General features: G+C 40.8%; 2 protein-coding genes across 10 annotated transcripts in view; one reads left to right on the top strand and one right to left on the bottom strand.

Moving 5' to 3' along the window:
- ACADSB (acyl-CoA dehydrogenase short/branched chain) overlaps nt 1-7,511 on the bottom strand; it is a 37,042-nt gene extending 29,531 nt beyond the window's left edge. For 2 of the 4 annotated variants that reach the window (XM_034663387.1, XM_034663389.1), the window contains exon 1: nt 7,273-7,511. In XM_034663387.1, the coding sequence (XP_034519278.1) occupies nt 7,273-7,314 (42 nt within the window). In that variant the 5' untranslated portion in view covers nt 7,315-7,511. The other 2 variants (XM_019793452.2, XM_019793453.2) reach the window with 2 other exon arrangements.
- Nucleotides 7,512-7,518: 7 nt separating this feature from the next.
- IKZF5 (IKAROS family zinc finger 5) lies at nt 7,519-24,011 on the top strand. 6 transcript variants are annotated; one of them, XM_011217462.3, is made up of 5 exons: nt 7,519-7,664; nt 9,344-9,492; nt 16,375-16,560; nt 18,571-18,753; nt 19,921-24,011. In XM_011217462.3, exons 3-5 carry the CDS (start codon nt 16,428-16,430, stop codon nt 20,862-20,864), a joined length of 1,260 nt encoding a protein of 419 aa, XP_011215764.1. In that variant the 5' UTR covers nt 7,519-7,664; nt 9,344-9,492; nt 16,375-16,427; the 3' UTR covers nt 20,865-24,011. The 6 variants fall into 6 exon arrangements, with proteins under 6 accessions (XP_011215764.1, XP_011215762.1, XP_011215765.1 ...); XM_011217460.3 differs by having other exon boundaries at nt 16,361-16,560; XM_034663390.1 differs by lacking the exon at nt 7,519-7,664 and adding an exon at nt 7,890-8,134 and having other exon boundaries at nt 16,361-16,560.
- Nucleotides 24,012-24,132: the final 121 nt, after the last annotated feature.

Below are 24,132 nucleotides of genomic sequence, written 5' to 3'. Positions count from 1 at the left end.
ATATGTACATTTACAGGTGAAACTAGAGATTTCTGAGTAAGTCTGATGGACGGTCTCGTCAGCATCTTGGCTGTGGTACTGTGCTGGAGTTTTGTAAGATGGTACCACTAGCGCACAATGGATGGAAAGTATGCAGGATTCTCTCCGTGTTCCATCTGACAACTGCATGAGGATCTATGATCACCTACAGAGAACAAAGTTTTAAAAAATTCTATTGCCGCCCCCCCGCCCAAATTAAATTAAACAGATCGCTTTAAAATTAGAGAAACCAAATGTTATAGCTTTACCATTACAGAAATTCATACGGCTTATGCGAATAGGTCAACAATTTAGAAGAATGAAAAAAAGTTAAACAGTGTATCTCTTCCAATTTGCACCTGTTTCTAAAACATGCAAATTTAAGACATATTCTAGCAGGAAGTAGTAGCAAGAGGGGAAGGTCCTCCCTGCCAAGGTTTTATCTAATAAATACAAGGCAGGATGTCTGGGTGGCTCAGCAGGTTAAGCGTCTGCCTTCGCCTCAGGTTATGATCCCAGGGTGCTGGGATCCAGTCCTGCGTCAGGCTCCCTGCTCAGTGGGGAGCCTGCTTCTCCCTCTGACCACAGCTCCCCTTACTTGTGCACGCACACTCTCTCTCTCTCTCCCCCGGACCAATAAATAAATAAAATCATTAAAAAAATAAATACAAGGCAAGGTTAAATGCCAATGTGCCTAATTATGCTCATTGCTTGTTATTGCTTTAGCTTAATTAACCTAATCAAAATGAAAACAGTGATTTTTGTAATGTTTTTATGCTCCTTGGGATATAAGGATCAATATAGCATATAAACAGTTCTGCAGGTTTATGCGACAACATTTAACACAGAACTGTAACTGACACAGACAGGGCCCTATTATGTAAACAGCCAGCCACATTTTTCTTCTGCTGCGTTGGCTCTGTGGTAGGAGGAGGCAGTCCCGCAGAGACAGCTACTTTCCCTTACAGCAAAGCAAGAGGAGGGTCAGACGGCGGCGGCGAGGAGAGGGTTTGATTGTTAACGGGGGCTTTATCGATCACGTCTATGGTCTTCAGTAAAGCAGATGATGCAATGTTTCTTCCCCACTTTCTAATGGAGGATTCCCATCTTCTTCTAGACAGAACTTCCACTGAATTCTGACGAAATCCAGGATATCCATTTTAAGATCTGATTTAAGTACTGCATATCCCACCTCAAATGTGCAGTTGATCCTTTCTCTGCTCTCTTATCCTTGAGCCAAAACTTCTTCACCAGAACCCCGCAGATCTCTGCTTTTCTTCTCCATAACCAGTACCTTCGGTGCTAGGTGTTCTCCGGAACTACTAAAAAGGTAACCCTTCCCTTCCACCAGTCTGGGGCTCCTCCTTCCAGTATCTACTGGTTCCTAACAATGCCACCACTTTCTACAATAACATAGAGACTGTCTCAGGAGAGGGCAAAATAAACCAAGACGGGGCCCAGTGCCAGGGAATCCACATAAAGGAGATCTGTTAGCCTTTATGTGGCCCTAGCCAGGTCAGCAAGCTCTCTTTCCAAAACTACGCCCTTTTCCAAAGATATCTTACAAGATGGGATTATTAATGAACTTAAAACAATTTTTCTTTAAAGTAGGGTCCATGGGGGGGGGGGAGAGGCTGAACCTGCAACCCTGAGATCCAGACCTGAGCTGAAATCAAGAGTTAGACGCTCAAGACTGAGCCACCCAGGCGCCCTTTAAAAACAATTTTTAATTGTGCAATTAACTTGGGTCCAACACCTTACCAGATATGCGAATTGCCTTTCTTTTCAGATAAACCAGGTTAGTAGCAGCAGCAGTTAACACAGAGGTCAAGGGACCAGCATTCCAGACCAGGAGTTGCACACTGAAATGCCTGCAGGGGCTGGTGGATACTGAAAGGAATGAAGGGAGCCTCAGAACCTAAAGCAATTCTCTATCCTTAAATAGACCCAGTTCACACCCTGCCTCAACTTGTATTCCAGCATCTCCAAAAGCTGGCCCTGGGTTCCTCTACAATTCTCAGAACGTCCTGCCTCTGCTCCCTGTGGGCTGCTTTCTTTACTCTATCTGGCAGGTGTTCTGCTGGTACTTTTGCTCTTAAGACTGGACTTAAATATCCTTTTCTCCTTTTGCTCCAGTTCTAAATAAAGCCTATTTGTCCCAAATCCTCCTCTAAGGGATACCCCAGATTAAGTCTCCTCTTTGCTTTGCCTGTCTTCAACAGTCCCCCCAAATGGTCTGTGATATACCCCAAAGGCTCAGACCTGTATCTCGGGCTCTGATTTTTCTACTAGTTTCCAGATCCCTTTCCTGTTCAGCTTCCAAAATGCTTCCAGTCATAAGTTTAATGGACACTTTTAGAAGTCTGGGGTCTAAAGCCAAATGAATCATTTTCCTTTCTGTTCCCCCTAAACTGTTTTCCTCCGGACACCCCAATCTTTGTGCATCACTCAGCCACTCCATTCAGAAAATGTGGCATCCATCTAATTCCTCCATTTCAAGATAGTGACCAAATCTTCCCAAGTCTTCCTTTATGAATGCGTCCACCATGCTAGCCATCAGTGGTATCACCTTAGCTGAGGGCTTTTCCCACCACAGGTGAACTTCTGAAGTGGTCTAAGTGGTACCTAACTTTTTGGGTTCCCTCTGCAAGGTACTAACTGTTTTAACTGGTTAGGACCCTCTGGCAAACAGCAGCTCAGGATCTCAATGGCTGCTGCTGAAATCTTGAAAATCAATTTCTGTGGTCAACAAATGGGGTGTGGCAACAAGTAGGATGAGAGATAGTTTTCTACCAGGTTTATAAGGAGAAAGGCCACATTTCCCCACCCTCAAGGAACACGTGTGGAGCACAGGTTCTGAATAGGGGCACACTTTTACCCCCAGGGAACATCTGGCAATGCCTGCAGACATTTTTAAGACAGTGCCAAAACTGAGAAACCCTGGTCCAGCACTTAGGAAGAGGGGAGTCAAGGCAATGTAAGCCTGAGACAAGGCTGGTGTGAAAGGATCCTGAAAGAAAGGAGAAAGCATCTTATAGTGGCCAGAGAAGATCGTTATGGTTCCTTAGTCTTCTTGAGAGCAGAGAGAAAGAAAGGTGGATAACAAGGTCCTATTTGCATTTGCAAAAAAAAAACACCAAAAACAAACCAACCACTACTGCCATTTCTGTACTGATGAGTAATAACATTATGAATGCTTGTATTTCAGCAAACAAAAGGGCTGTTATCTGGGAATGTGGGCAACCCTGCTGGAGCAAGACTCACTGTTGCAGGAACAAGTACAGACCTAACCACTCAACGTGATAGAGACTTGTCAGTTAAACTCATTGCATCAAACTGCAAACTTCCCACACTGGCAAGCCTAGAATAATTATTTCTTAAGTAAGTACAGTATATTCCTACATCTACACCTTGGCTCACACATCTCCTTGGCCTATAATCTCCACCTATCTGCTGCTTTACCTAAACCTAAGCCATCCTTTCTTTTGATGCTCAGTTCCAGCCCCTCCTTCTAGAAGCACAACTGTCCACGATATTTATCTAACACTGGCAATAAATAAAATCTTCTATTGTCCTAATGGCAGTTCTTAACACATATACCTGGTCTCTCCAATTAAAAATGTAATTTCCTTGAGGCCAAGGACTCTGCTGTAAACTTACAGACCCCTAACACTGATCAGAGGACTTTGCACAGAGCAAAGACACCCCCACCCCTCCTGGAGTTACTGGTAACGGATTCTGCCTGTATTCACAGTGAGCATTTACTGAGTATTTACTACGTGCCAAGAGCTGTTCTAAGCACTTAACATCTAACATCTCCCTTAATACTTTCTCCCCACTTTGCAGGAAAGGAAACAGAGGCACAGAACGGGACAGTAACTTGTCTTAAGGTTGTCCCACTACGAGGTGGTGGAGAGGATTCAAACTCAAGTACTCTGACTCCAGGGCCTGGATTTATGGCTCATGAACAATTTCTGCTTATGCATGTCCTAAGATCTCACAGCCGAGATAACACATATGTTCCAAAAAAGTGTTGCTGGCTCTCTTGAATGGCAAAAACCTGAACAAGATACATTTCTAGTTTAGCAGTTCCAGTAACTGGCAGACCTTTATAGGATTAACCGAACAAGGAAATGTCACATCAAGAATATTTTTTAAAAATGATCTTTTGTGAAATATCAACTTGCCTAAAATGTTTTGGAACCACATGGTGACTAATACAAATTAGGTTGCCCAAACATAATGGACAGATTAGGTCTAACATATCTGGAGGGACAACAAAGTCCTTCTGAGAAGGCAAGTGTGGCTGAGTACCCCTGCTGTGACCTGACTACTGGGTGACAAGAGCACATTGAACACTCATTACCTCCCAGGTCCTCATCTGTGAGATGAAGACACTAATACCTGCTTAATAGGAAGAGGATATTGGGTGGAGGATGTAAAATGTTCTCCCTGGCCTATCATAAATTCTGCCTTTCCATTTATCTTCTTCTTTCTTCTTTTTTTTTTTTTTTTTAAGATTTTACTTATTTGAGAGAGAGAGAGAGAGAGACAGAGAGCATCTGTCCGGGAGAGGGAGAAGCAGACTCCCCACTGACCAGGGAGTCTGATGTGGGACTTAATCCCAGGATCATGACCTGAGCCGAAAGCAGATGCTTAACCTACTGAGCTACCCAGCCACCCCTCCATTTATCTTCAGCCCTACTTTGCAATTCTCTACCCTCCATGCCACCTTGCTGTGACAGCAATAAAACCAGATCATAGCTGATTCTGTACCTCCAAGGCTCAAAACCTTCAATGGGTCTCAACAATCCAAAGGATAAACTCCAGCACTCCTTAAAATGCCCCAGTCCCCTTCTGTTGCAGTGTTTTCCCCAATTCTCTTCTCCTAAAATCTAAATTCAGCTCCCAAAGAGCTTCCCTCTCCCCTAATGGTCCTGATCATTGTTCCCCCTTCTGAACCCACAGGCAAACCATGGACCCCTGGGATTTGTACATCTACATAATATCAGATTTGCTGGTTACAGTTCTCATCTCTCCACTAAAAGAGAAACTTCTAAAAAGTAAGTGTTCAGGGTCTTTATTATATCTGCCATAGCACACGATGCCTCGTGCATGGCAATAATAAGAGCTAACATTTAATGACAGCTGACTCTACACCCAGCACTGTTTTAAGTGCCTCACATCCCCCTATGGCTAGGTGCTATTATTCTTCCCATTTATAGATCAAGACACTAAGATCCACAGAGATTAAGTAACTTGTCCAAGATTATACTGCTAGGAAGTGACAGAGCCTGTGTTCAAACCCAAGCAATCAGGCTGCAAAACCCACATTCTTAACCACGATGCTATAGTCAACATCCCATCAATTACATTAGCTAATTAATGTAAATGAGCTTTAAAAAATATGAAGGACGATAAGCACCAATAAACTGGCAAATCCAAATAAAACAGGTCTCCACTATCTCTAAGGAAGGGGAGGCAGTAGGGCATCAAGGTTACCATCAGACTGGAATCTGAACACCAGCTCTATCACTTCCTGGCTGAGTGACGCTGAGCAAGTCACCTGATCTTTTTCAGCATCAGCCCCTGCAGCCGACAGATTAAACTACTACTGTGTGGGATGGTTTTAAGAATTCAATGAGATCAGGGGTGCCTGGGAGGCTCAGTCAGTTAAGCGTCTGCCTTCGGCTCAGGTCACGATTCCAGAGTCCTGGGATGGAGCCCGGATGTGGGCTCTTGCTTAACAGGGAGTCTGCTTCTCCCTCTCCCTCCCCCTCCTTGTGCTCTCTCTCGCTCACTCTCTCTCAAATAAATAAATAAACAAAATCTTTAAAAAAAATTAAATGAGATGACTCAGGTAGATCCAAGAAGTCTGCCACACAGTATGTGGTCAATAAGGGTTGACTCTAAAACAAGAGTCAAATTGCGAAGCCCTGGGAACTTTCTTTGCTAAACTATTAAACAATTATAAAATAGTACTGAATAGTGCCTTAAAGGCTTATTTCTTTGCAGCAATATACTAATCACTTTAGTAATTTTCTTAATACCCCAAGCCAATAAAACAATCAAATAACATTAACTACCTCTAATTAAAAAGAGTCCTGCCTCTGGGGATAGCGCTCGCTAAAGAAGCACTTTGGTTTTCTTTGTTGTTGTTTTGTTTTTAAAAAAGATTTTATTTATTTGAGGGAAAGAGACAAAGAGAGAGGGAACACAAGCAAGGGGAGTGTGAGAAGGAGAAGCAGGCCCTGGGATCATGACCTGAGTGGAAGGCAGGTGCTTAACGGCTGAGCCACCCAGGTGCCCTGAAAAAGCACTTTGAAGAGCCTTAAATCCTTAAAGCAAATGCAAAGAATGAAAAAGTTCACAGCAAAGAAGTCAAGTTGCCAAAGAAGTGGAGCGTATCCCAAATGTCAAGGTTTTCTGGAAAGCATGTCCTAGGATTAAAAACTGAAGAGTGGAAATGTTTAAGGTAACGAGAAAACCCTGACAAAGTATCAAAGAGGGCCAGTCCTGAGAGCAGAACTGGGTACAACAGGTGGATATTGCTGCGAGACAGGTTTCAGTTCAAGTTCGATGAAGCGGGGCGGGAATGGGCACCCCTCAGCCAGGCTGAGCTCACCCATGGGAGATGCTGTGGCCCCAATCATGAGATAAGGGGCAGCGAGAATTCTTTAACTGGTTGGTAAGTCTGACCAACTCCGAGGTCCCTTCCTAACGTTGGAGCAGGGCGGCAGAAGAGAAGACAGGGAAATGTTCTGCTCAGAATGAGACCGTGCCTGTATTTTCACTATCTTTTTTTGTTAAAATTGGGGGTGGGGTGAAATGTAGTAACTGGGGAAACGTGGCATCGGAGAGGTGACACCTCTGCAAAATGCCCCGAAAGATCCTAAATTCCGAGGTTCCCACGGCCCAATGGCTTGCAAATGACATCCAGCAACTGTGGCTCTCCGACTCCACTCATGGTGCTTGCTCCGGCAAAGAAGCTTCTAGAACAGCTCCCAGCCCCCTTCCCACCAGCAGCCACTCTCACCCCTCCTAACAGAAGAGGAGGTCGGCTCCGCGAGAGGTCTGGAGGGAGATCGGGGTCACAGTCGGCTCGCGATGAAAGGTCTGATACCGACTCGACGAAGAGAGGGAGGCTCCGACCTGGGACGTGCAGCGGACTCCCGGATCCCGTTACGAGCAGCCCCCGCCGCTGGGTCCAAGGTCGTCCCGGACCCCCAGGACGCCCCCCGCCAGCGCACTCACCAGCACGCTGCCACGCAGCAGCCCAGCCGCCGCTCTCTCCATGACTGCTGCGGGGCAAGTGGCGGTGCCAATCCCACGAAGTCGCTACTCAGCCCCTCCGGGCCCAGCGCCAGCGCTTAGGGGCGGAGCCAGGGTCTCGCCCCCGCCCCGCCCCCAGCGCACCTCTCTGGCCCCGCCCCCTCGTGCCTACGGAACCCCAAGAGGCCCCTCTCCGCCTTTGCTCTGCGCACTGCTCACGCGAGACTTGGACAAGGCAGCGGGGCGGGAAGAGAATCGGAGACACAACAAACATGGCGGCGGCTGCGACGGTGACGAAGACAGCGGCGGCGGCGACGGCGACGGCAGCGGCGTTAAACAAGGCAGTGGGAGTTACTCGGTGCGGTGGTCAGGTGGTAAGTAGCAGGCTTCCGGCTTGGACGGCGGCGAAACAGCTGAGCAGGTAGTTAAGAAGGAGCGGCAGGAGGCGAGAGCCGGATTCGCGGCGGGCCGGCTGACTGCGCCCGGGGCTCAGTCTCAGCGGAGGGTTGGGCGTGGTCGGTCGGTAGGCAGGGTCACGACCCGGGACGCTCCCGGCCAGAGTGCGGAATGTGCGGTCCTTCGGTTCCGGGAGCCCCGAGGGAGCGGTGCCTGTGGGCAGGGGCTGGAGACTCCTGGTGAGGGAGCTGCCTCTCGCTCTGACAGGTGGTCGTGTGGGGGTCTCCCCGAGGTTTGCGTCTTCACCGGGTCCCAGATCCTGGGGGTCAGCGAAGGCGCGGGGCTCCTGGGTGCTTCGAATCCTGATGAGGATGCTGCCCAAGCGCCAGTCTTGGGCTGCTCCTTGGGAGGACTTTTAAAACTGCTGTTATCTAATGGTCCAGCCTGGGTTAGTTTCTACTGTTTGTGCACTCTAGTTCTGCGGAGATGTGAGGTTTGGGGAGGGCTTTGCGCAAAGACCTATTCAGGTTCTTACAGGTTTAAGTCTCAATAAACTGTAGTGCGGGTAGCCAAGCCTTCTTCTGTAACTGTGAATTTGAATTGAAGTTAAATCCATTCCAGCTACCGCTAGCCAACCACGTGGCCCATTTGATGTCCCCTTAACGTGCTGTTCAGAACCCTAATGAGGAGTGACAAGCGGGAGAAGAAATAAAGGCACTTTAAATTGTGAGATCTAAGGAAATTCAGTTTAGGAGAAACAAAACTTATTTAAAACAAAATTTTAAACGTCTGGACTAATAGTTTTAAAATTCCATTTAATTTTAATTGATGACGTGCCTTCAACACAGCTACAGTTTAATATATTGTTGGGAAATCGTTACAGGGAATTGAGATGTTTGGTATTTTTTTTTTTTTTGCCCCTAGGGGTTCAAACTGTTACCCAGAAAACCCTGTGTTTGGGGTTGCGATAGAGAGCATAATAAAGATGAGAATCAGGGGCGCCTGGGTGGCACAGCGGTTAAAGCGTCTGCCTTCGGCTCAGGGCGTGATCCCGGCGTTATGGGATGGAGCCCCACATCAGGCTCCCTCTGCTATGAGCCTGCTTCTTCCTCTCCCACTCCCTGCTTGTGTTCCCTCTCTCGCTGGCTATCTCTATCTCTGTCGAATAAATAAATAAAATCTTTAAAAAAAAAAAAAAGATGAGAATCAGATGTTCCCATGTTGGGGGTGCCTGGAGGTTTTCTTTTTAACCCTTTCCCGTAAATATTTCCCTACAAAGCTAGTGCATTATTTTTATGCAGCTATAGTTGTTCAGCAGTACTAAGCCTGATCCTCTAAGTGTACAATACTGTGCACAAATACAGTTAATAACTTGAATTTAAGAAAGACATTAAGAGTTTGCCAAAAATGAAATCTTAAATCCACGGTAGTGGGGGGTGGGGAGGTGTCAAATTAGTGCGTGTTATTCTTTGTTGATTCTTTGGTGTTTTTGTTGACCTGAACCTGTTTCTTTGTTCTTTGATTATCTGTTAAATTAGTTTTCTTTTCTGGTAATGGTAGAATTGGCAAAAGTTATTTTCTTAGCTTATTAAACCTGTAGATGCTAATTAACTTTTTCTCATAAAGGTTTTGATTTGTGGTGTGCTTTTCTTTGCAGACCTCTGTATGGCTTTTCAATTTTAGTTGAAATTCCCTCCATGGCCTTTTGGAGTCCCTTGGTGTGTCTCCAGAGTAAATTTCGATTACTCTACTTTTCATCAATGTTGGAGTGGCAAGACAAAGAAGGAACTGATTTGGGGTGAAAAGGTTAGAGTGTGTAGCTCCTGTTTTGGATATCTTCTAACTTTATATTTTGCTTTTGTGTTACGTCTTCTGATTTCTCAAAGCTTCGTAATGTCCCTTTTTACGTTCAAGGATTTTTTTTTTTTGGACAGTTCTGTAATCAGAGGAAATGTGTTCTAATTGTCTTTGAAGGTCCATGTTAACTCTCTATACTAATCAGTCCTCATTTGTTAGGCTTCTCCATTGATGTGTGTTCTATGGCAGAGTAAACCTTTCAGTGACCATAATTATTGGGCTATAAAAATAAGCACATCTATTGAACTGTAGTCGCTTTATTTGTAGAGGCCTACCTAACTGCCAAATTAAGCTCTTGTATAAGTAAGTTAGTTGCTAAATATTCTACCTTGTGGTTAGTAACTCCCAAATGGTAGATGAATGAAATAGATCTATTTCCTAATCATGTTGTTCTCAAAATTCTCCCATAACTTTTAAAAAATATAGAGTTTTGGAAGAAGGTAGGATATAGATATTCTTCCGGTTCTTCTGTCACTGCTCTTTCATAGTTGTAGCTGTCTTCTAATTTCGCATCAGATGCCTGTTTTGTTAGTTCCTGGTTAAGAGGGTGTGTGTGTGTGTGTGTGTGTGTGTGTGAGAGAGAGAGAGAGAGCAACTTCTCATTTATAATGTCAGCTGAAGAATTAATATCGGAAGACTTCATACAAATAAATCCTTTATCAGAAACCGAGGAAAGTCGGAATAGTTTTTAGTTAGTGGCATAAAGGTAAAGAGGTTTTCATGTTCTTCTGGGATATCAAAGCTTATTTCTTAAATATTTCTTTACTTCACTAGTGTGGGTAGCACCTGATTGTTTTGTAAGAACCTTATTTTTGAGCCTTGAATGGATAATGTGGGAGAAACTATTGGTATAAAAATAGTTCAGGTACATTCTACTCAGTTTATACATACATGTACCTACACCGTGTGGAATCCCACACTAGACCCAGCTTAACTTTAATCAGAGTAATCACAGGGAGGACTCAAAAATTTTGCCATATCGTAAGGAATATAATCATACAGTATGGGAATAATTCTTCTCTGGTTGTTATAATTAGATATCATTTAGTAGAAAGAGTGGATGGGGCTAGGAATACACCACCCACATCTGCAAAAAATTGGAGAACTCAAATATGTTTCTTTTTCTGATGACATGATCTTACATATTGAAATTTGTGTGAGTTGTTTTTTGGCTAACAAGCTCCAGGATGTTGAATTTGTGGCTCATGAAAAAGATACTGTCAGTAAAAACGTAGTTTGCCGATGTCCTAAAGTAGATTTTTATGGTATGTTTGCAAATGTTTTTAAATTATCAGTGTCTTAGGGGCATCTTTGGATTTCAGTTAATTTGTGGAGTTCTTAGATTAAACTTTTAGTCAGAGACTGATGATTACTTTATTAAAGACAGATGTCTTTGAGGAAGATGTCATGGATTTAAAACCTTTATTTTCTTTTGATATTAGGAAGGTTTCTGTAGTTGCACAGTTATTGTTCTTTTTCTATTTACTGTTGCTTAGAAATAGTGATTTGAGATGGAGAAAGCTGGATTTTGAACCGAAGACTCCATTACATTCAGGCAAGGACTTGTCATGGGGTGTGTGTGTGCGCGCGTGTGCTCCTGAAAGGTAGAGAGAAAATGGGAGGGTGTGAGAGAGAGAGATGTGATGAAGGTCAAGTGAGCACAAAAAATGCTTGGGGATGGAATGGCACTTAATTTTTAAGCCATTGCAGAATGTCTGAGGTTGAAAACCATATCAATATATTTAAAACTCTTAATTTAAGAACAGATTTTTTTTTAATATTTACAATGTTATCTTTCCTTTTTTCATTGGCATTCTTTGTTTTTTGTTTTTCTTTTTTGGAAGTCCGTCATGCATTATGATTAAAATCAGCACACAATTTATGGCAGAGAATGCAGTGAAATTTATAATGTGACAATGTGATAATAGCCAAGACTGTCAAAATATGCCAGCCATCCTCTGTAATTAGGCTCATTTGTGTTCTTAAAACTTGAGATGCATGTGTAAAAATACCATTTTCTTCTGCTTGCTACTGGCAATCTCATGCATTTTTCTGTACTGTCACATGTTCTGTAGCAGTGTTAGGCTTTCTAATCAGGAGTTGGTAGGATTTATCTTGCTTATTGAAGCCTATCAAAGTATATTCAGATATTTTCCGGTGGAAACATCTCAGTTTTCATATGAACTGATTAGTAAGAAGTGATTCTAAATTGCAATGTAAATACCAGGATTTTTTTCTTAATTATTACTTTTATAATTAGGACACAAACTATAGGGCCTTACCAATCATATTTTATTTCATTTTTCCTTTTATTTTGGGGGCCTCTTCCTCTAGTACTGTATTGAGTAGCAGTAGTGATAGCAATCACCCTGCTCTTATCCTTGATTCTAAAGGGAACGCAACTAAATTTTCTCCATTAATTGGTGGAGGTTTTTGGAAGATATCCTTTATCAGCTTGAGGAAGTTTAAACATGCCAAATTGGAATAAATGATTACTCTGTTATTTTCTTACACCTAGTGTTGCCTTTGGCACTCAGATGTCAGTCTGATTGTTTTTCTTATGTGGGTGGACTTTTTTTCTCTAAGAATTTTTATATTCTCTTTATCTTCTTTGAGGTTTTAAAATTTCAAAATGTGTCTAAGTGTTGTTTTATTATCATACATTGTTTTGCATGCTATGATCCTTTTCCAGCTGAAAGGGATCTGTAATTTTGGAAATTTCTTGTTATTTTTTTAAAAAACAATTTCTCTTTGTTTACATTTCTGTTTTTCTGGAGCTCATGTTAGAGCTCTATCTGCTGTATTTCCTACCTTTTAATATATATTTTTACATTGTTTCCCACCCGTGTGTGTTTTGTTGTCCTTCTTTCTTTCCCCTTTTATTGAGATACGATGTTATTACAGATTATTGTTGATCTTATTCTTAATAATCTGACTGGCTCACTTCCCCCCCCCCCCACCAGAGGGCAAATTTTAAAGGACAGATGAACACAATCAACAGTAGTCACAGAACAAAAGTAATACACTGATTAGGAAGCAGAGAGAACCAGTTCAGATAAGCCTGGTAAAATGAGAAAAAGCAACTGAAATTTGTTCAGAAACCAACAATAATCCTTAAGATTAAGAGAGTTGAACCAGGGGTGCCTGGGTGGCTCAGTTGGTTAATCGGCTGCCTTCTGCTCAGGTCATGATCCCACTGGGATCGAGCCCCATGCAGGCTCCCTGCTCAGTGGGGAGTCTGCTTCTCCTCCTTCTGCCTGCCTGTGCTCTCTCTCTCTCTCTGTCAAATAAATAAAATTGTAAAAAAAAAAGAAGAAAGAAAGTTGAACCAGACCAAAGCAAGGGATTTAAAGAAGTAGCCTAAAAAAGTAAAATAAGATATGAGTTTGGGAAATTGCAATTTGGGCTATATGGATTACTGAGACGAAGGTAGACCATGTTCATTTCATTGCAACGAAAGAAAGTATATAAAATGATAGCTTACACTGCTCAGTTGATGAGCTGATTGATAGAAAAAGGGAAAAAAACTGAATCTGGGACAGGGCAATGTTTTGACCCAAGGTATAACCATTTTTTGCTGCAAAAATAGCTGAGAACATGCCATATTGCTACAGGTGTTGGGAGCTACTTTACGTATAGATACTTGTAAAACTTAAAACAGCACTGCCAGTTGGTATTATTCCATTTTACAAAATAAGAAACTACAGCTGAGAGAAGTTTCTCTTCAGAGTGTTCAAGCTAGTAAGTTAGGCCTAATACCATAATACTCTGTTCATCTAGAGGATAGACTTTCAGTGGCCTCAGCTTTCTAGAAAACAGTGAAAGTGGTAGTAATAGTAATAATACCTTTTAAAAACCCCTAGACATTTTCTAAGAAGGGAGGAAAAGAACTATTCACAAATGTTGCATTAAGAACAATGAAAATTTGCTTACCTGCATATTCTTATTTGGATAAATATGTTTAGAATAAAGAACAAGCTAACTGTGAGGAGGGAGGAAGACAAGAAATACAGACATTAAATAAATCAGTCTGGGGCCAGTAGACAAGGGAAGCCAAAAACATCCCTGTGTCCTTCATTAGTTCCTAAAATATCACTGCATTGTTGTACAGTACAGCATTCTATAGGAGGAACATAGTCAAGGGTTAGTCTATATCTAGTAGATTGCTAGTTAAGTTAGTTAAAATAGAAATTTTGGTCTTAAAACATCAGTCAAGGGGCACCTGGGTGGCACAGCGGTTAAGCGTCTGCCTTCTGCTCAGGGCGTGATCCCGGCGTTCCAGGATCAAGTCCCACATCAGGCTCCTCTGCTATGAGCCTGCTTCTTCCTCTCCCACTCCCCCTGCTTGTGTTCCCTCTCTCGCTGGCTATCTCTGTCTCTGTCAAATAAATAAAATCTTTTAAAAAAAAAAAAATCAGTCAAGCTCCTGTCAGTTGGGAAACATGACATTGGTGGAGCCCTCTCATTTCACATCTCCACAGTTCTTTCTTTGGAAAACAGGCCAAAAAGTACTGAGTAGTCCAGACATTCTCAAAGAAGAAAAATGTAATGGTAGACTTAAATGACTGAGATATTAACATTTATATTATTAGGATTGGGTGGTATTGGTGTGAGGCTAGACAAAAATAGATCAGTGGAACATAATAGAGAATCCAGAAATAGTGTCACATACATATAATCACCTGATTTAGAAAGGTGGTAATAGAGTCTAGTGGGGAAAGGCTGGTCTATGAGATACATGTTGCTAGGACAGTTGGCTCTCTCTTTGGAAAAAAGTATATTTCGACTCTTACCTCACACTATACATACACAAAGCTCAATTCCAGATAAAAATATGAAAAGTTAAAAAAAATAGTAAAGCTTTTAGAAGAAACCGCAGAACATCTTTGAGGAAGATGTTGGCAAGGACACAACTGTGAAGGTAAAGGAAAGAAATGGGTAAATTGGACTATGTTAAGAACTTCAGTTTATCGAGTTATCTTTAAGAAAGTGAAGAGGCAACCAAAGAGTGAGAGAAGACACTGAAAATACACATATCTAATAAAGAGCTCATATCCAGAATATTATAAAGAACTCTTAACATATTAACTAGAAAAAGACAAAAACCCTATTAAAAATGAGCAAAAGACTTAAACAGATATTTCCCTGGGTTTGAAAATAGAGGGTGTCTCTGTGGCTATTTAACATAAGAAGTCTACAACTTCATCAGTTACCAAAGAATAGAAATGAAAACCAGCACGATACCACCAGGCACCCACCGGAATGGCTGAAATGAAAAAGGCAAAAAATACCTGCGTGTTGGCAAGGATATGGAAGAACAGAGTTCTTGTTCATTGCTGGTGGGAGTGTAAATTGGCATAAGCACTTTGAAAAACCTTTTGCGTTGTCTAAAGCTGAATATATGCAAGCCCTGTGACACAGCAATTTCAGAAGTCAGGATAGCGGAGCCCTTGCCGCGGCTCTGGGGGACCAGGACTGGAAGGGCCCATCCTGGGGTGCTGCGGCGTTCTGTTTCCCAGCGTGGGTTAGACTTCACGAGTAGTTCACTTCGTGACGACGCACTGAGCTCTACCCTTAGGATTTATGTGCTCTTCTGTGTGTATGCTGTGCTTTGAGAAAAAGTTAAGCCTGTATGTTGAAAAGTGACTAATCTTTAGCTTCAGATTCCATTCTGCTGGCTTTTAAAGATGCGGACTTTTTAAGATAGAAATTGCTCATTAAATAGTTGGAGTTGAGGGGAAAAAATGAGCAGAAGACATATTTAAGAAGACCGTATACATTTGCATAAAAATTTTTACTGGGAGAAAAGACCTTTGTCTGCTGGGTGCTAGACTTTCTTATCTTGTTCTTACTAGAAAATTTTTTGGTTATTTGATATCTGAATTTGGGCCATAAACCTATGTGATACCAGTTTAGTTTGTGATTACAAAATCTCATAGGAGACTTTCCTCTACATTAGCATCAGAAGTTTTTTGTTCTCTTTCTTAATTTTCCCCTCATTCTCAGAGTGAATAGGATGATGTGTGGTAGAAGACGTGGTTGGATTTCTAAGGCAGAGGTCGGGAAACTGGCCTATAGGCTAAACCGGGCTCAAGGCCTGCCGCTGTAAAGCTTTATTTTGGAACATAGCCATACTCAGTTTGTTCACACATTATTTGTGGCTGCTTTTAGCTATAATGACAGAGTTGAGTAGTTGCGACAGAGACCTCATGACCTACAAAACCTAAAATACTGTCTGGCCTTTTTATAGAAAAGGTTTGCCACCCCGGTTCTGTTTGAGAGCCTTTGCTGTCTGAAATGATTCACTAGTCATATGTAGCTATTTCCATTTAAATTAATTAAATAAAATAAAAAAAATTAGGTCATTTGTATTAGCAGCATTTGAAGTGCTCATCACTATGTATAGCTAGTAGAACTCTGTTGGACAACGCAGATATGTAACATGTCCATCATCCAGAAAATTCTCTCTGGCCCCGGTTGAGCCATGTTTTTTTTTTTTAACTGTCTCCTTCATTTTTCAGCTGTTTCCTGCTGCTATGCCGTTTCTTTCATGTAGACTTATTTTCTCTTTTTTTCAGTCTTTGTAATTTTTTTCCATCCTCCTAAGAATTGGTTTGGTCCCAGTTTATTTAAATATTAATTATATTAAGTTTTCACAATTCTGTCTGTGTTCTCTAGTTCACCAAGGAAATGATAAGATATTTAATGGCAGGTACTGTGTTCTCTGTTGCTTTGTATAGTGCCTTGTACATAGTAATCTTTGTCACTGTTGTTTAATACATACTGGATTTCCCTAAATAGTGTGAAATTATTTCAGTTTTTTCCCCCTAGGCATAACAAACTGTAAACTTCAAAAGAAAAAAGAAAAAACGGATAAAGCAAAGATGGGTGAAAAGAAACCAGAGCCTTTGGACTTCGTGAAAGATTTCCAGGAATATCTGACTCAGCAGACTCATCATGTGAACATGATTTCTGGATCAGTTAGTGGGGACAAAGAAGCAGAGCCTCTTCAGGGAGGTAGACTCATCTTAATACTATGAAATAATTCATTTTTCATAAATATATTAATACTTGTGCATAGTTTTCCATACAGTGAAGACCACTGTTCACTAATGTGAATCATTCCATTTTTACTTAGAAAGACACAGGGCAATTTGTTTTCCTTTTTAAACATGTCAGATTTTTGTTGAGGGAAGAATGAAACTTCCCAAGGGACTAACATGGGCTGGAGAGGCATTATGGTCTTGTTGGAAGGTTAGGAGTTCTAAATACCCTTCCCATCTTCTAAGTTCCATTAGCTAACAGTAGACACAAGGAACCCAAAGGACGTAGAGACTCAGCTTCACTACACAAAGGATTTGGCCAGTGGGAAATCTGGATTAGACCAGAGACACAATAGGGGTTTCTTTTTCTTCTCTCTTGAAGTGAAGAAAGGGCTGACCATGTTTACTTCTCTAGACAGAGAACCAGAACAGGGAAAGCAGCAACCCACTCGAGCCTGCTACAGATAGACTTTTGTCTGGTTTGCTTACCACACAGACTAGAATCTGTTCCCGGATGTAGCTCAGTGGTCTACAGACTACAGCCCCTGGGCCCAATCTGGACTGCGAATTGTTTTTGTATGACCTGCAAACTAAGAGCGATTTCTACATTTTAAAATGGTTGGGGAGAAAATAAAAAGAATACTGTAATGTGCAAATTATATGAAATTCAGACTTCAGCATCCATAGAGTTTTATTGAAACATAGCCACACTTGCTTGTTTGCATGTTTTCAAGAGCTGTTTTTGTGCTGTAACAGTGGAGCTGAGTAGTTGTGGAGAACAGATGGCCCGCAAAGCCTAAGGTATTTCGGATCTGATCCTCGTGGGAAAAGTTTACTGACCCCTGACGTAGATAGTCTGTGGCCTTGTTGTCCAGGGATTAGCAGCAGGGACCAGGCATCACCTGGGAGCTTGTTAGAAGTGTAAATTGTCAGTCCCCACCGCAGATCTACTGAATCAGAGTCTGTTTTCATAAGCTCCCCACGTGATTCATATACACATTGAATTTTGAGAGTCACTGGCTTGGGAGAGAAATCGAAGATGGGGACACGGAGCCTTGTCCCGCCAGTGCAGTGGCACCATTGGATACTGAATTTGCACCAACCAGCAAAATCACTTCTCTTCTCCTGGTGAAGAGGGGAGGAAACAGTGGAGGAGGGGGCGTGACTTGTTCATACCAGTACTGCTGTTTCCTGGGGATGGAGTAGCAGTGTTTTTCCCAAGAGTGTGGGAATAAAAATGTCCCTCCTGACACTCTAATGTACAGATTCCTGGACTGAGATTCAAGAGACCAGGGCTGTAGTCCCCACTGCTTGCTGGTTTTCCTGATAACGAGCACTTGCCCCTTCAGTTTCTTTATAGATACAAAGAAGTAGTCAGGTTAAATTAAAAGCAAAGGGCTAGACAAATCTCTTTTAGCTTTCAAATTCTTACAGTTGTAACATTCAGAGCTATCAGATACAGTATCTTCCTTTATGTGCCAAGTTAGAATTTTAAGATCCTAACTGCAGAGCAGAATCTAGAATGTGTATAAAGCAAATGAAACAGGGCAAAACTCAACATTAATTGCTTTAGATGACAGTAAACTGAGTGAAGATTTGGAGAAATTATCATGAGTGCCAATTATAATACCTGAAGAAGTGACTAGAATCTTAAACATGTATAGCTTTGCCATTACTATTTACTCTCCTCTGTTCTCCAGACCTGTCAAATAAGGGTAATACCCTAGTCTCTTCTTCAAAAGCATGTTGAGGACTGATGAAATTTATGTGTCAGTAATTTGAGGTCCCCCTATAAAAGGTTCTCAACAGAATATAATACTGCTTTCGTATGAAATGAACCTCTGTTCAGAAAGTCTGTATTTTCTGAGTTCAGCTCTTGTGCTAAATAATCAATTTATGAAATATTTTCTACTACTTAAGACTAAAATGCTAAATTGAGTTGATTCTGAGATGCATAATTTCTTTTGCTACACTTTGTTTATAGCTGGAACAGATGGTGATCAAAATGGACTCGATCACCCATCTGTTGAAGTTTCCCTGGATGAAAACTCAGGAATGTTAGTAGACGGGTTTGAAAGGACCTTTGATGGGAAGCTCAAGTGTCGGTACTGCAACTATGCCAGCAAAGGAACAGCCCGGCTTATTGAACATATTAGAATCCACACAGGTAATGGCGAAATGGCTGGAGGAGGCATTTCTTTGGGGGCAGGAGAGGGGCCAAGGAAGGCAGGTTGATCTGACCTATAAGTAGTTCTGATAGTTTAAAATTGAAGGTTGATATAAGGTTTGAATAAATGGGGAAGTTACTCCATTTGTTCAAAACAATGGCATAGCAATATACAGGAAGTAAGGCCCCTTCTAGAGCTTCCCCGTCCTTAGCCATCTTTCTTCTTGATCCACATAATCTCTCAATATCTGTCTGCTTCTTAGGCTGGGCAGGTTAATGCTGAAGGTAGTGTGAAGTGATAAAATGTTTTTATCTTCATACTTACTAAGTATGTTTCAGTAGCTGACCAGGGACAAGGCTTTTATACAGTTGCAGGCTACACTGCGAATCCTCAGGGCTCAGCTTAGCCCTCCCACCTCCTGAGAAGGCCTCCGAGCTACGCCCTGCGCTGGCCTAAGACCTCGTCAGGGGTCCCACCCGTGTGCCCCGTGGGGTCTCATGCTGTGTCTGAGGACAGGGCTCGTGTCAGGGCCATGTTTGTGCCCACAGAGCCTAACAGAGCATCTGACTCATAGTAAGGACTCAGTACTTATTTGTTACGTTAATGACTCCAAATCTCCTATTCCAAACATTTATTTTACATATTTGTGCCATTTTCAGCTAACGGCACTGACTGCAGTTGTCCCTTTTGGCTACTGAAGAGGAGAGGAGGAAGGTAGAAGTGAAGCACTGGCCAATTTGAAGGGACACTTTACATAATTCATACTTGGACTGGGAAGCTCATTTCCATTTTGAGCTTTCTATTTAATAGAAGGACTTTTTAGAGAAGGTTTTTTGAATTTTTTCGCAAGGAAGGGGTATTTGTATGTGTTTGTGTGTGAATATGTATGAAGAAGTGTTCATGTATAGATGTGTTCATAAACATGTAACTGACATATGTAGGGAATATTATTGTCAGTTTCGCTATTCTTTCCCCAGATGCCAGTTGAAGCCATAACAATTTTTACACTATATTGACTAACAGAAAGTATCTGTATATCTCAAGTTGTTGCTGATGAGTTAAGCTTTAACCTGATCAGTTTCTACGTCTAATGAATGGACAAAACATGAATCTTTCCAAAAATGAGATACTCTTGCAGTTTCTCCCCCATTTTTCTTTTTAAACAGGTGAGAAACCTCATAGATGTCACTTATGTCCATTCGCATCTGCTTACGAGCGTCATCTGGAAGCCCACATGCGTTCCCATACAGGAGAAAAACCATACAAATGCGAATTATGTTCCTTCCGCTGCAGTGATCGAAGTAACCTGTCCCATCATCGAAGGCGCAAGCATAAAATGGTACCAATTAAAGGTACTAGGTCTTCCTTAAGCAGCAAGAAAATGTGGGGAGTTTTACAGAAGAAAACAGGCAATCTGGGCTATAGCAGAAGAGCATTAATCAACTTAAGTCCGCCTTCCATGGTGGTTCAGAAGCCAGACTACCTTAACGATTTTACCCATGAAATCCCAAATATCCAGACTGACTCCTATGAAAGTATGGCAAAAACCACATCAACTGGTGGCCTACCACGGGACCCCCAAGAACTCATGGTTGACAACCCTTTGAATCAGCTCTCAACTCTGGCGGGACAGTTGTCTAGTTTGCCACCGGAAAACCCAAACCCTGCATCTCCTGATGTCGTGCCCTGCCCCGACGAGAAGCCTTTCATGATGCAGCAGCCCTCAGCCCAAGCAGTGGTTGCTGCCGTGTCGGCGAGTATTCCTCAGAGCTCCTCTCCCACAAGCCCTGAACCTCGGCCGTCACATAGTCAGAGGAACTATAGTCCGGTGGCAGGTCCGAGCAGTGAACCAAGTGCCCACACGAGTACTCCCAGCATAGGAAACAGCCAGCCGAGCACTCCAGCTCCGACCCTGCCGGTCCAGGACCCGCAGCTTCTGCACCACTGCCAGCACTGTGATATGTACTTTGCCGACAATATCCTTTACACTATTCACATGGGATGCCATGGGTATGAAAATCCTTTTCAGTGTAACATATGTGGTTGCAAATGTAAAAACAAGTATGATTTTGCCTGTCATTTTGCAAGGGGACAGCATAACCAACACTGATTGAAAATAATCACATTATGCTTTACTTGGTTTTACCTTTTTGTGTTTTATAGTTTTGTTTATTGGTTTTTTCGGGGGGGGTCACTCCTAATAAGGTGTCTGCTAATTTAAAGTCTACATATTTATAGAATATAAGTTTGACAGTGGAAACAAAATTTTTTTTTTCTATAAAAATCTGGGCAGGCTCATTTATGTATTAGAGCAGTGCGACAGGTTGGTGTCTATATTTTCCTTTCACTTAGACAGTTGAGAATTGGAGTGCAGTCATAATCCTAACAGGTATTCATTTAAATTTCCCATACTTACGGTCCATAAACACTTCAAAGCTTACTGATACTCTTGGTATTTCAACGTATACATTGCAGCTAGATATTATTTCTGCCATATTTCAACATGGTAGAATTACCGTCTCTTACAAAGTCTGTTAACAGCTTATTTCAGTGTTTAGTAGAGGAATTACCTTTAACCTCGTTCTTCGTCAAAGTGCTGTTTCATTCACATTGCTGAACGTTCACAGTACTTTCATTTTACCCGATAATCACAGAGCTATTTAGTGTAGCAGATCCTTCTTTTTTTTTTTTTTTTTCCCTTAAGGGGAAATGTAGAAGGGGTCATTCTTTTTAAATTCAAGTTATAAAAACTTGAGGTAAAAGTTCTAAAAAGAAATGAAACCTAAATTGAAAAATGGGGTTTAATAATACTTAAGATACCTGCTTATTCAATTCCTAGTTTAAATGTGTCAGTTTTCCATTGGATTGTTTTTATTCTGGTTTATTGTAAAAACCACATGAGAATGCTAGAAATATCAGAGGATTATCTATAAAGATGCCTTTTTTTTTTTTAATTTGAACCTTTCATTTAAATTCTTCACTCTGACATTAGTAGTGTCAGGTAGAGATTGATAAGTATACTGAGAATCTGTTATTCCTCCTATTCCTTTGATGACCAAAGAGGTACGGTGGGAGTCATCCATCTTATTCCTTGGAAATGCAGTCCCTCAAAAGAAAAAAAAAATCTCTGAAGTTTCCATTTCCTGCCTTCTATTTCATTTACTGCCTGTAATTTCCAAGAAGTGGGTATAGAAACACATGGGAAAATAGGATGGTGAAGTAATATTTAAAAAAATGAGAATGTGTGTCCAAAACAAATTCTGGTTTTCCCTTCAGAATTGGCCATTTAAAATATTTTCTGTGAATTCAACTTGTAATGCTTATTTGCAGTTCTGCCAGTTTTTCATGGACAGTGACAAAACTAAATGGAGACTGAATCGTCGCCTTAGTAGGAAATGGTACAAAAGTGGGAAAATAGATATAAAATGCATTTAAATGTGATATTTGATTTGTTTACAAAAATAAGACTTGCTAAATCTAGAATAATTTTGAATAGGAGGCTATTGTTTTTATATTGTGTGATAACTAGCTTACTCTGAAGAGAGCTTGGTCAAACAATAAAATATATTGTTACTAACTGTTGGTTTCTGTGTACTTTGCAAAAGTTTCATTTGTAATTTGGTTCAGATCTTGAAAGTGTTGCTAATTGGCTTCTTAAAGAGAATACCCTAACTATGAAGCATTTATGAAGCAAAAAGGACCTCCACTCTTCGATAGTAAATAGAAAGGGAAATACCGGCGGTCAGCGTCCACCGAGACCCGCACGTGCCAAGTTACCGCATCTCCTGGCCTCCCTTCCAGATGCTAGAAAGCCATTAAAATGAGTTCTCGTGGTTTAATACCCAGTCGAAACTAACCTCAACAGCATTGTTCAAAGATCAGCAAGGAGTCTGTCCAAACTATAAATAATTCTCCTCCTTGTCAAATCTGAGGCTTCTGAATCTACAGTTGTGTTTCTCTTGTTGCTCAAATCACTCATTGCTCAGATCAGCTTGAATGCAACCATTTCCAAATGTGGAACTTGGCTGTAGTATTTATTTATTGCCAGAAAGAAACAGGTTGCTGTCACTTGGAAGCTTTTGTAATTATTTTCTTCCTTCTCACTTTTTTTCTAAACGTAAAAGCAATACCCTGAGATAGAAAATGAAAGCTTTCATTAAAGAGAAAGAACCCTCTTGTTAAAACCAGTTTATTAACTCTATATTCTGGGCCAAATAGTGACAAACACTTTTTTTCTGGCAACTAAAGATAGATGTTTTGAAGGTACATTTTAATTTAAACAGAAAATATCTTTTTTTCATAATTATAAAACTAGAATGTATAATTCTAATTTTCCTATGACTTTAAAGAGCACAGTTGGTATTCCAAAGGTGTCAATGCTTGAGAGCTACAATTAATTCTAAATGCACTAAAGTTTTTGAATCAAATCTACCTTATAAACTTTTTTAGTATTGTATTTTTAAAAAGATTTAGGATTTTATTTAAACTTTCTGTGAGTTAAATTTTATACATGGAAAGATGATACTATCTTCCATTAAGTGTTGAATACATTTCTCCCATTTTATTTTTAATTAAATATTTTATAGAAATGAGCTGCTAGGAAAAGTTGAACATGAATTATAGTACTTTGCTGTTAACAGGCAATGTTCTGAAACTAAATGTATTTTTGTTCAGTGAACATAAGTTTAGATTTTTAAAGTTGGTAGATAATTTATCTCCACTAATATTTTTTTAAGAAACTGTGAAGAGATTAACGGAATAATTTCATTTCAGATTTTACTAATATAGTATGTAGCTACAACTTCTTGAAATTCAAGTAAAGGCTAGACTTTTACTTTGAATTATTTTCCAGTGCTATTTCATTTTAGAAATAAATGTTTGCCATTCATCTGCAGAATTGTTTGACAAAGGGAATATTACTTAAAAAATGTTGAGATAAACCTCATTTTAAGTTCTACAAAAATATTTATCAAGTGGATGTATTATTTAAAAAAAAATTCCCTGCTAAGGACTTTTTCATTAAATAGTCTTAGAGGGAGGGTATATGATTTCTAGAACTTGTTTTTGTCAATTTGTACTTTGATGTAAAGAACATATTTTGTATGCAAAACATAAACCTTGAGTATGGTTGCAAAACACTATATTGTTTAGGGATTCCAGAGAGCAGTTCAATGCTGAAATACCTATAATAGTCTGTAGTTCCTATTGTGAATGAAGCTTTGCTTTTGTAATACATGAATAAAACAAAGTAACACTTTCTCTTGATCTCGATTTTCCTTCTTTGAAAACTAGGATCCAATTTTTTTAGTAATTTTCCACTGTGGAAACTGTTAATAAATTAAAAAAAAAAGTTTTATGGCTACATTGGTGTGAATCTG

The sequence above is a fragment of the Ailuropoda melanoleuca genome, chromosome 6, assembly GCF_002007445.2.
Source record: "Ailuropoda melanoleuca isolate Jingjing chromosome 6, ASM200744v2, whole genome shotgun sequence".
NCBI classification, from domain to species: domain Eukaryota; kingdom Metazoa; phylum Chordata; class Mammalia; order Carnivora; family Ursidae; genus Ailuropoda; species Ailuropoda melanoleuca.
Note: the sequence above shows the minus strand (reverse complement) of the source record. Positions and strands in the feature narration are given on the sequence as shown.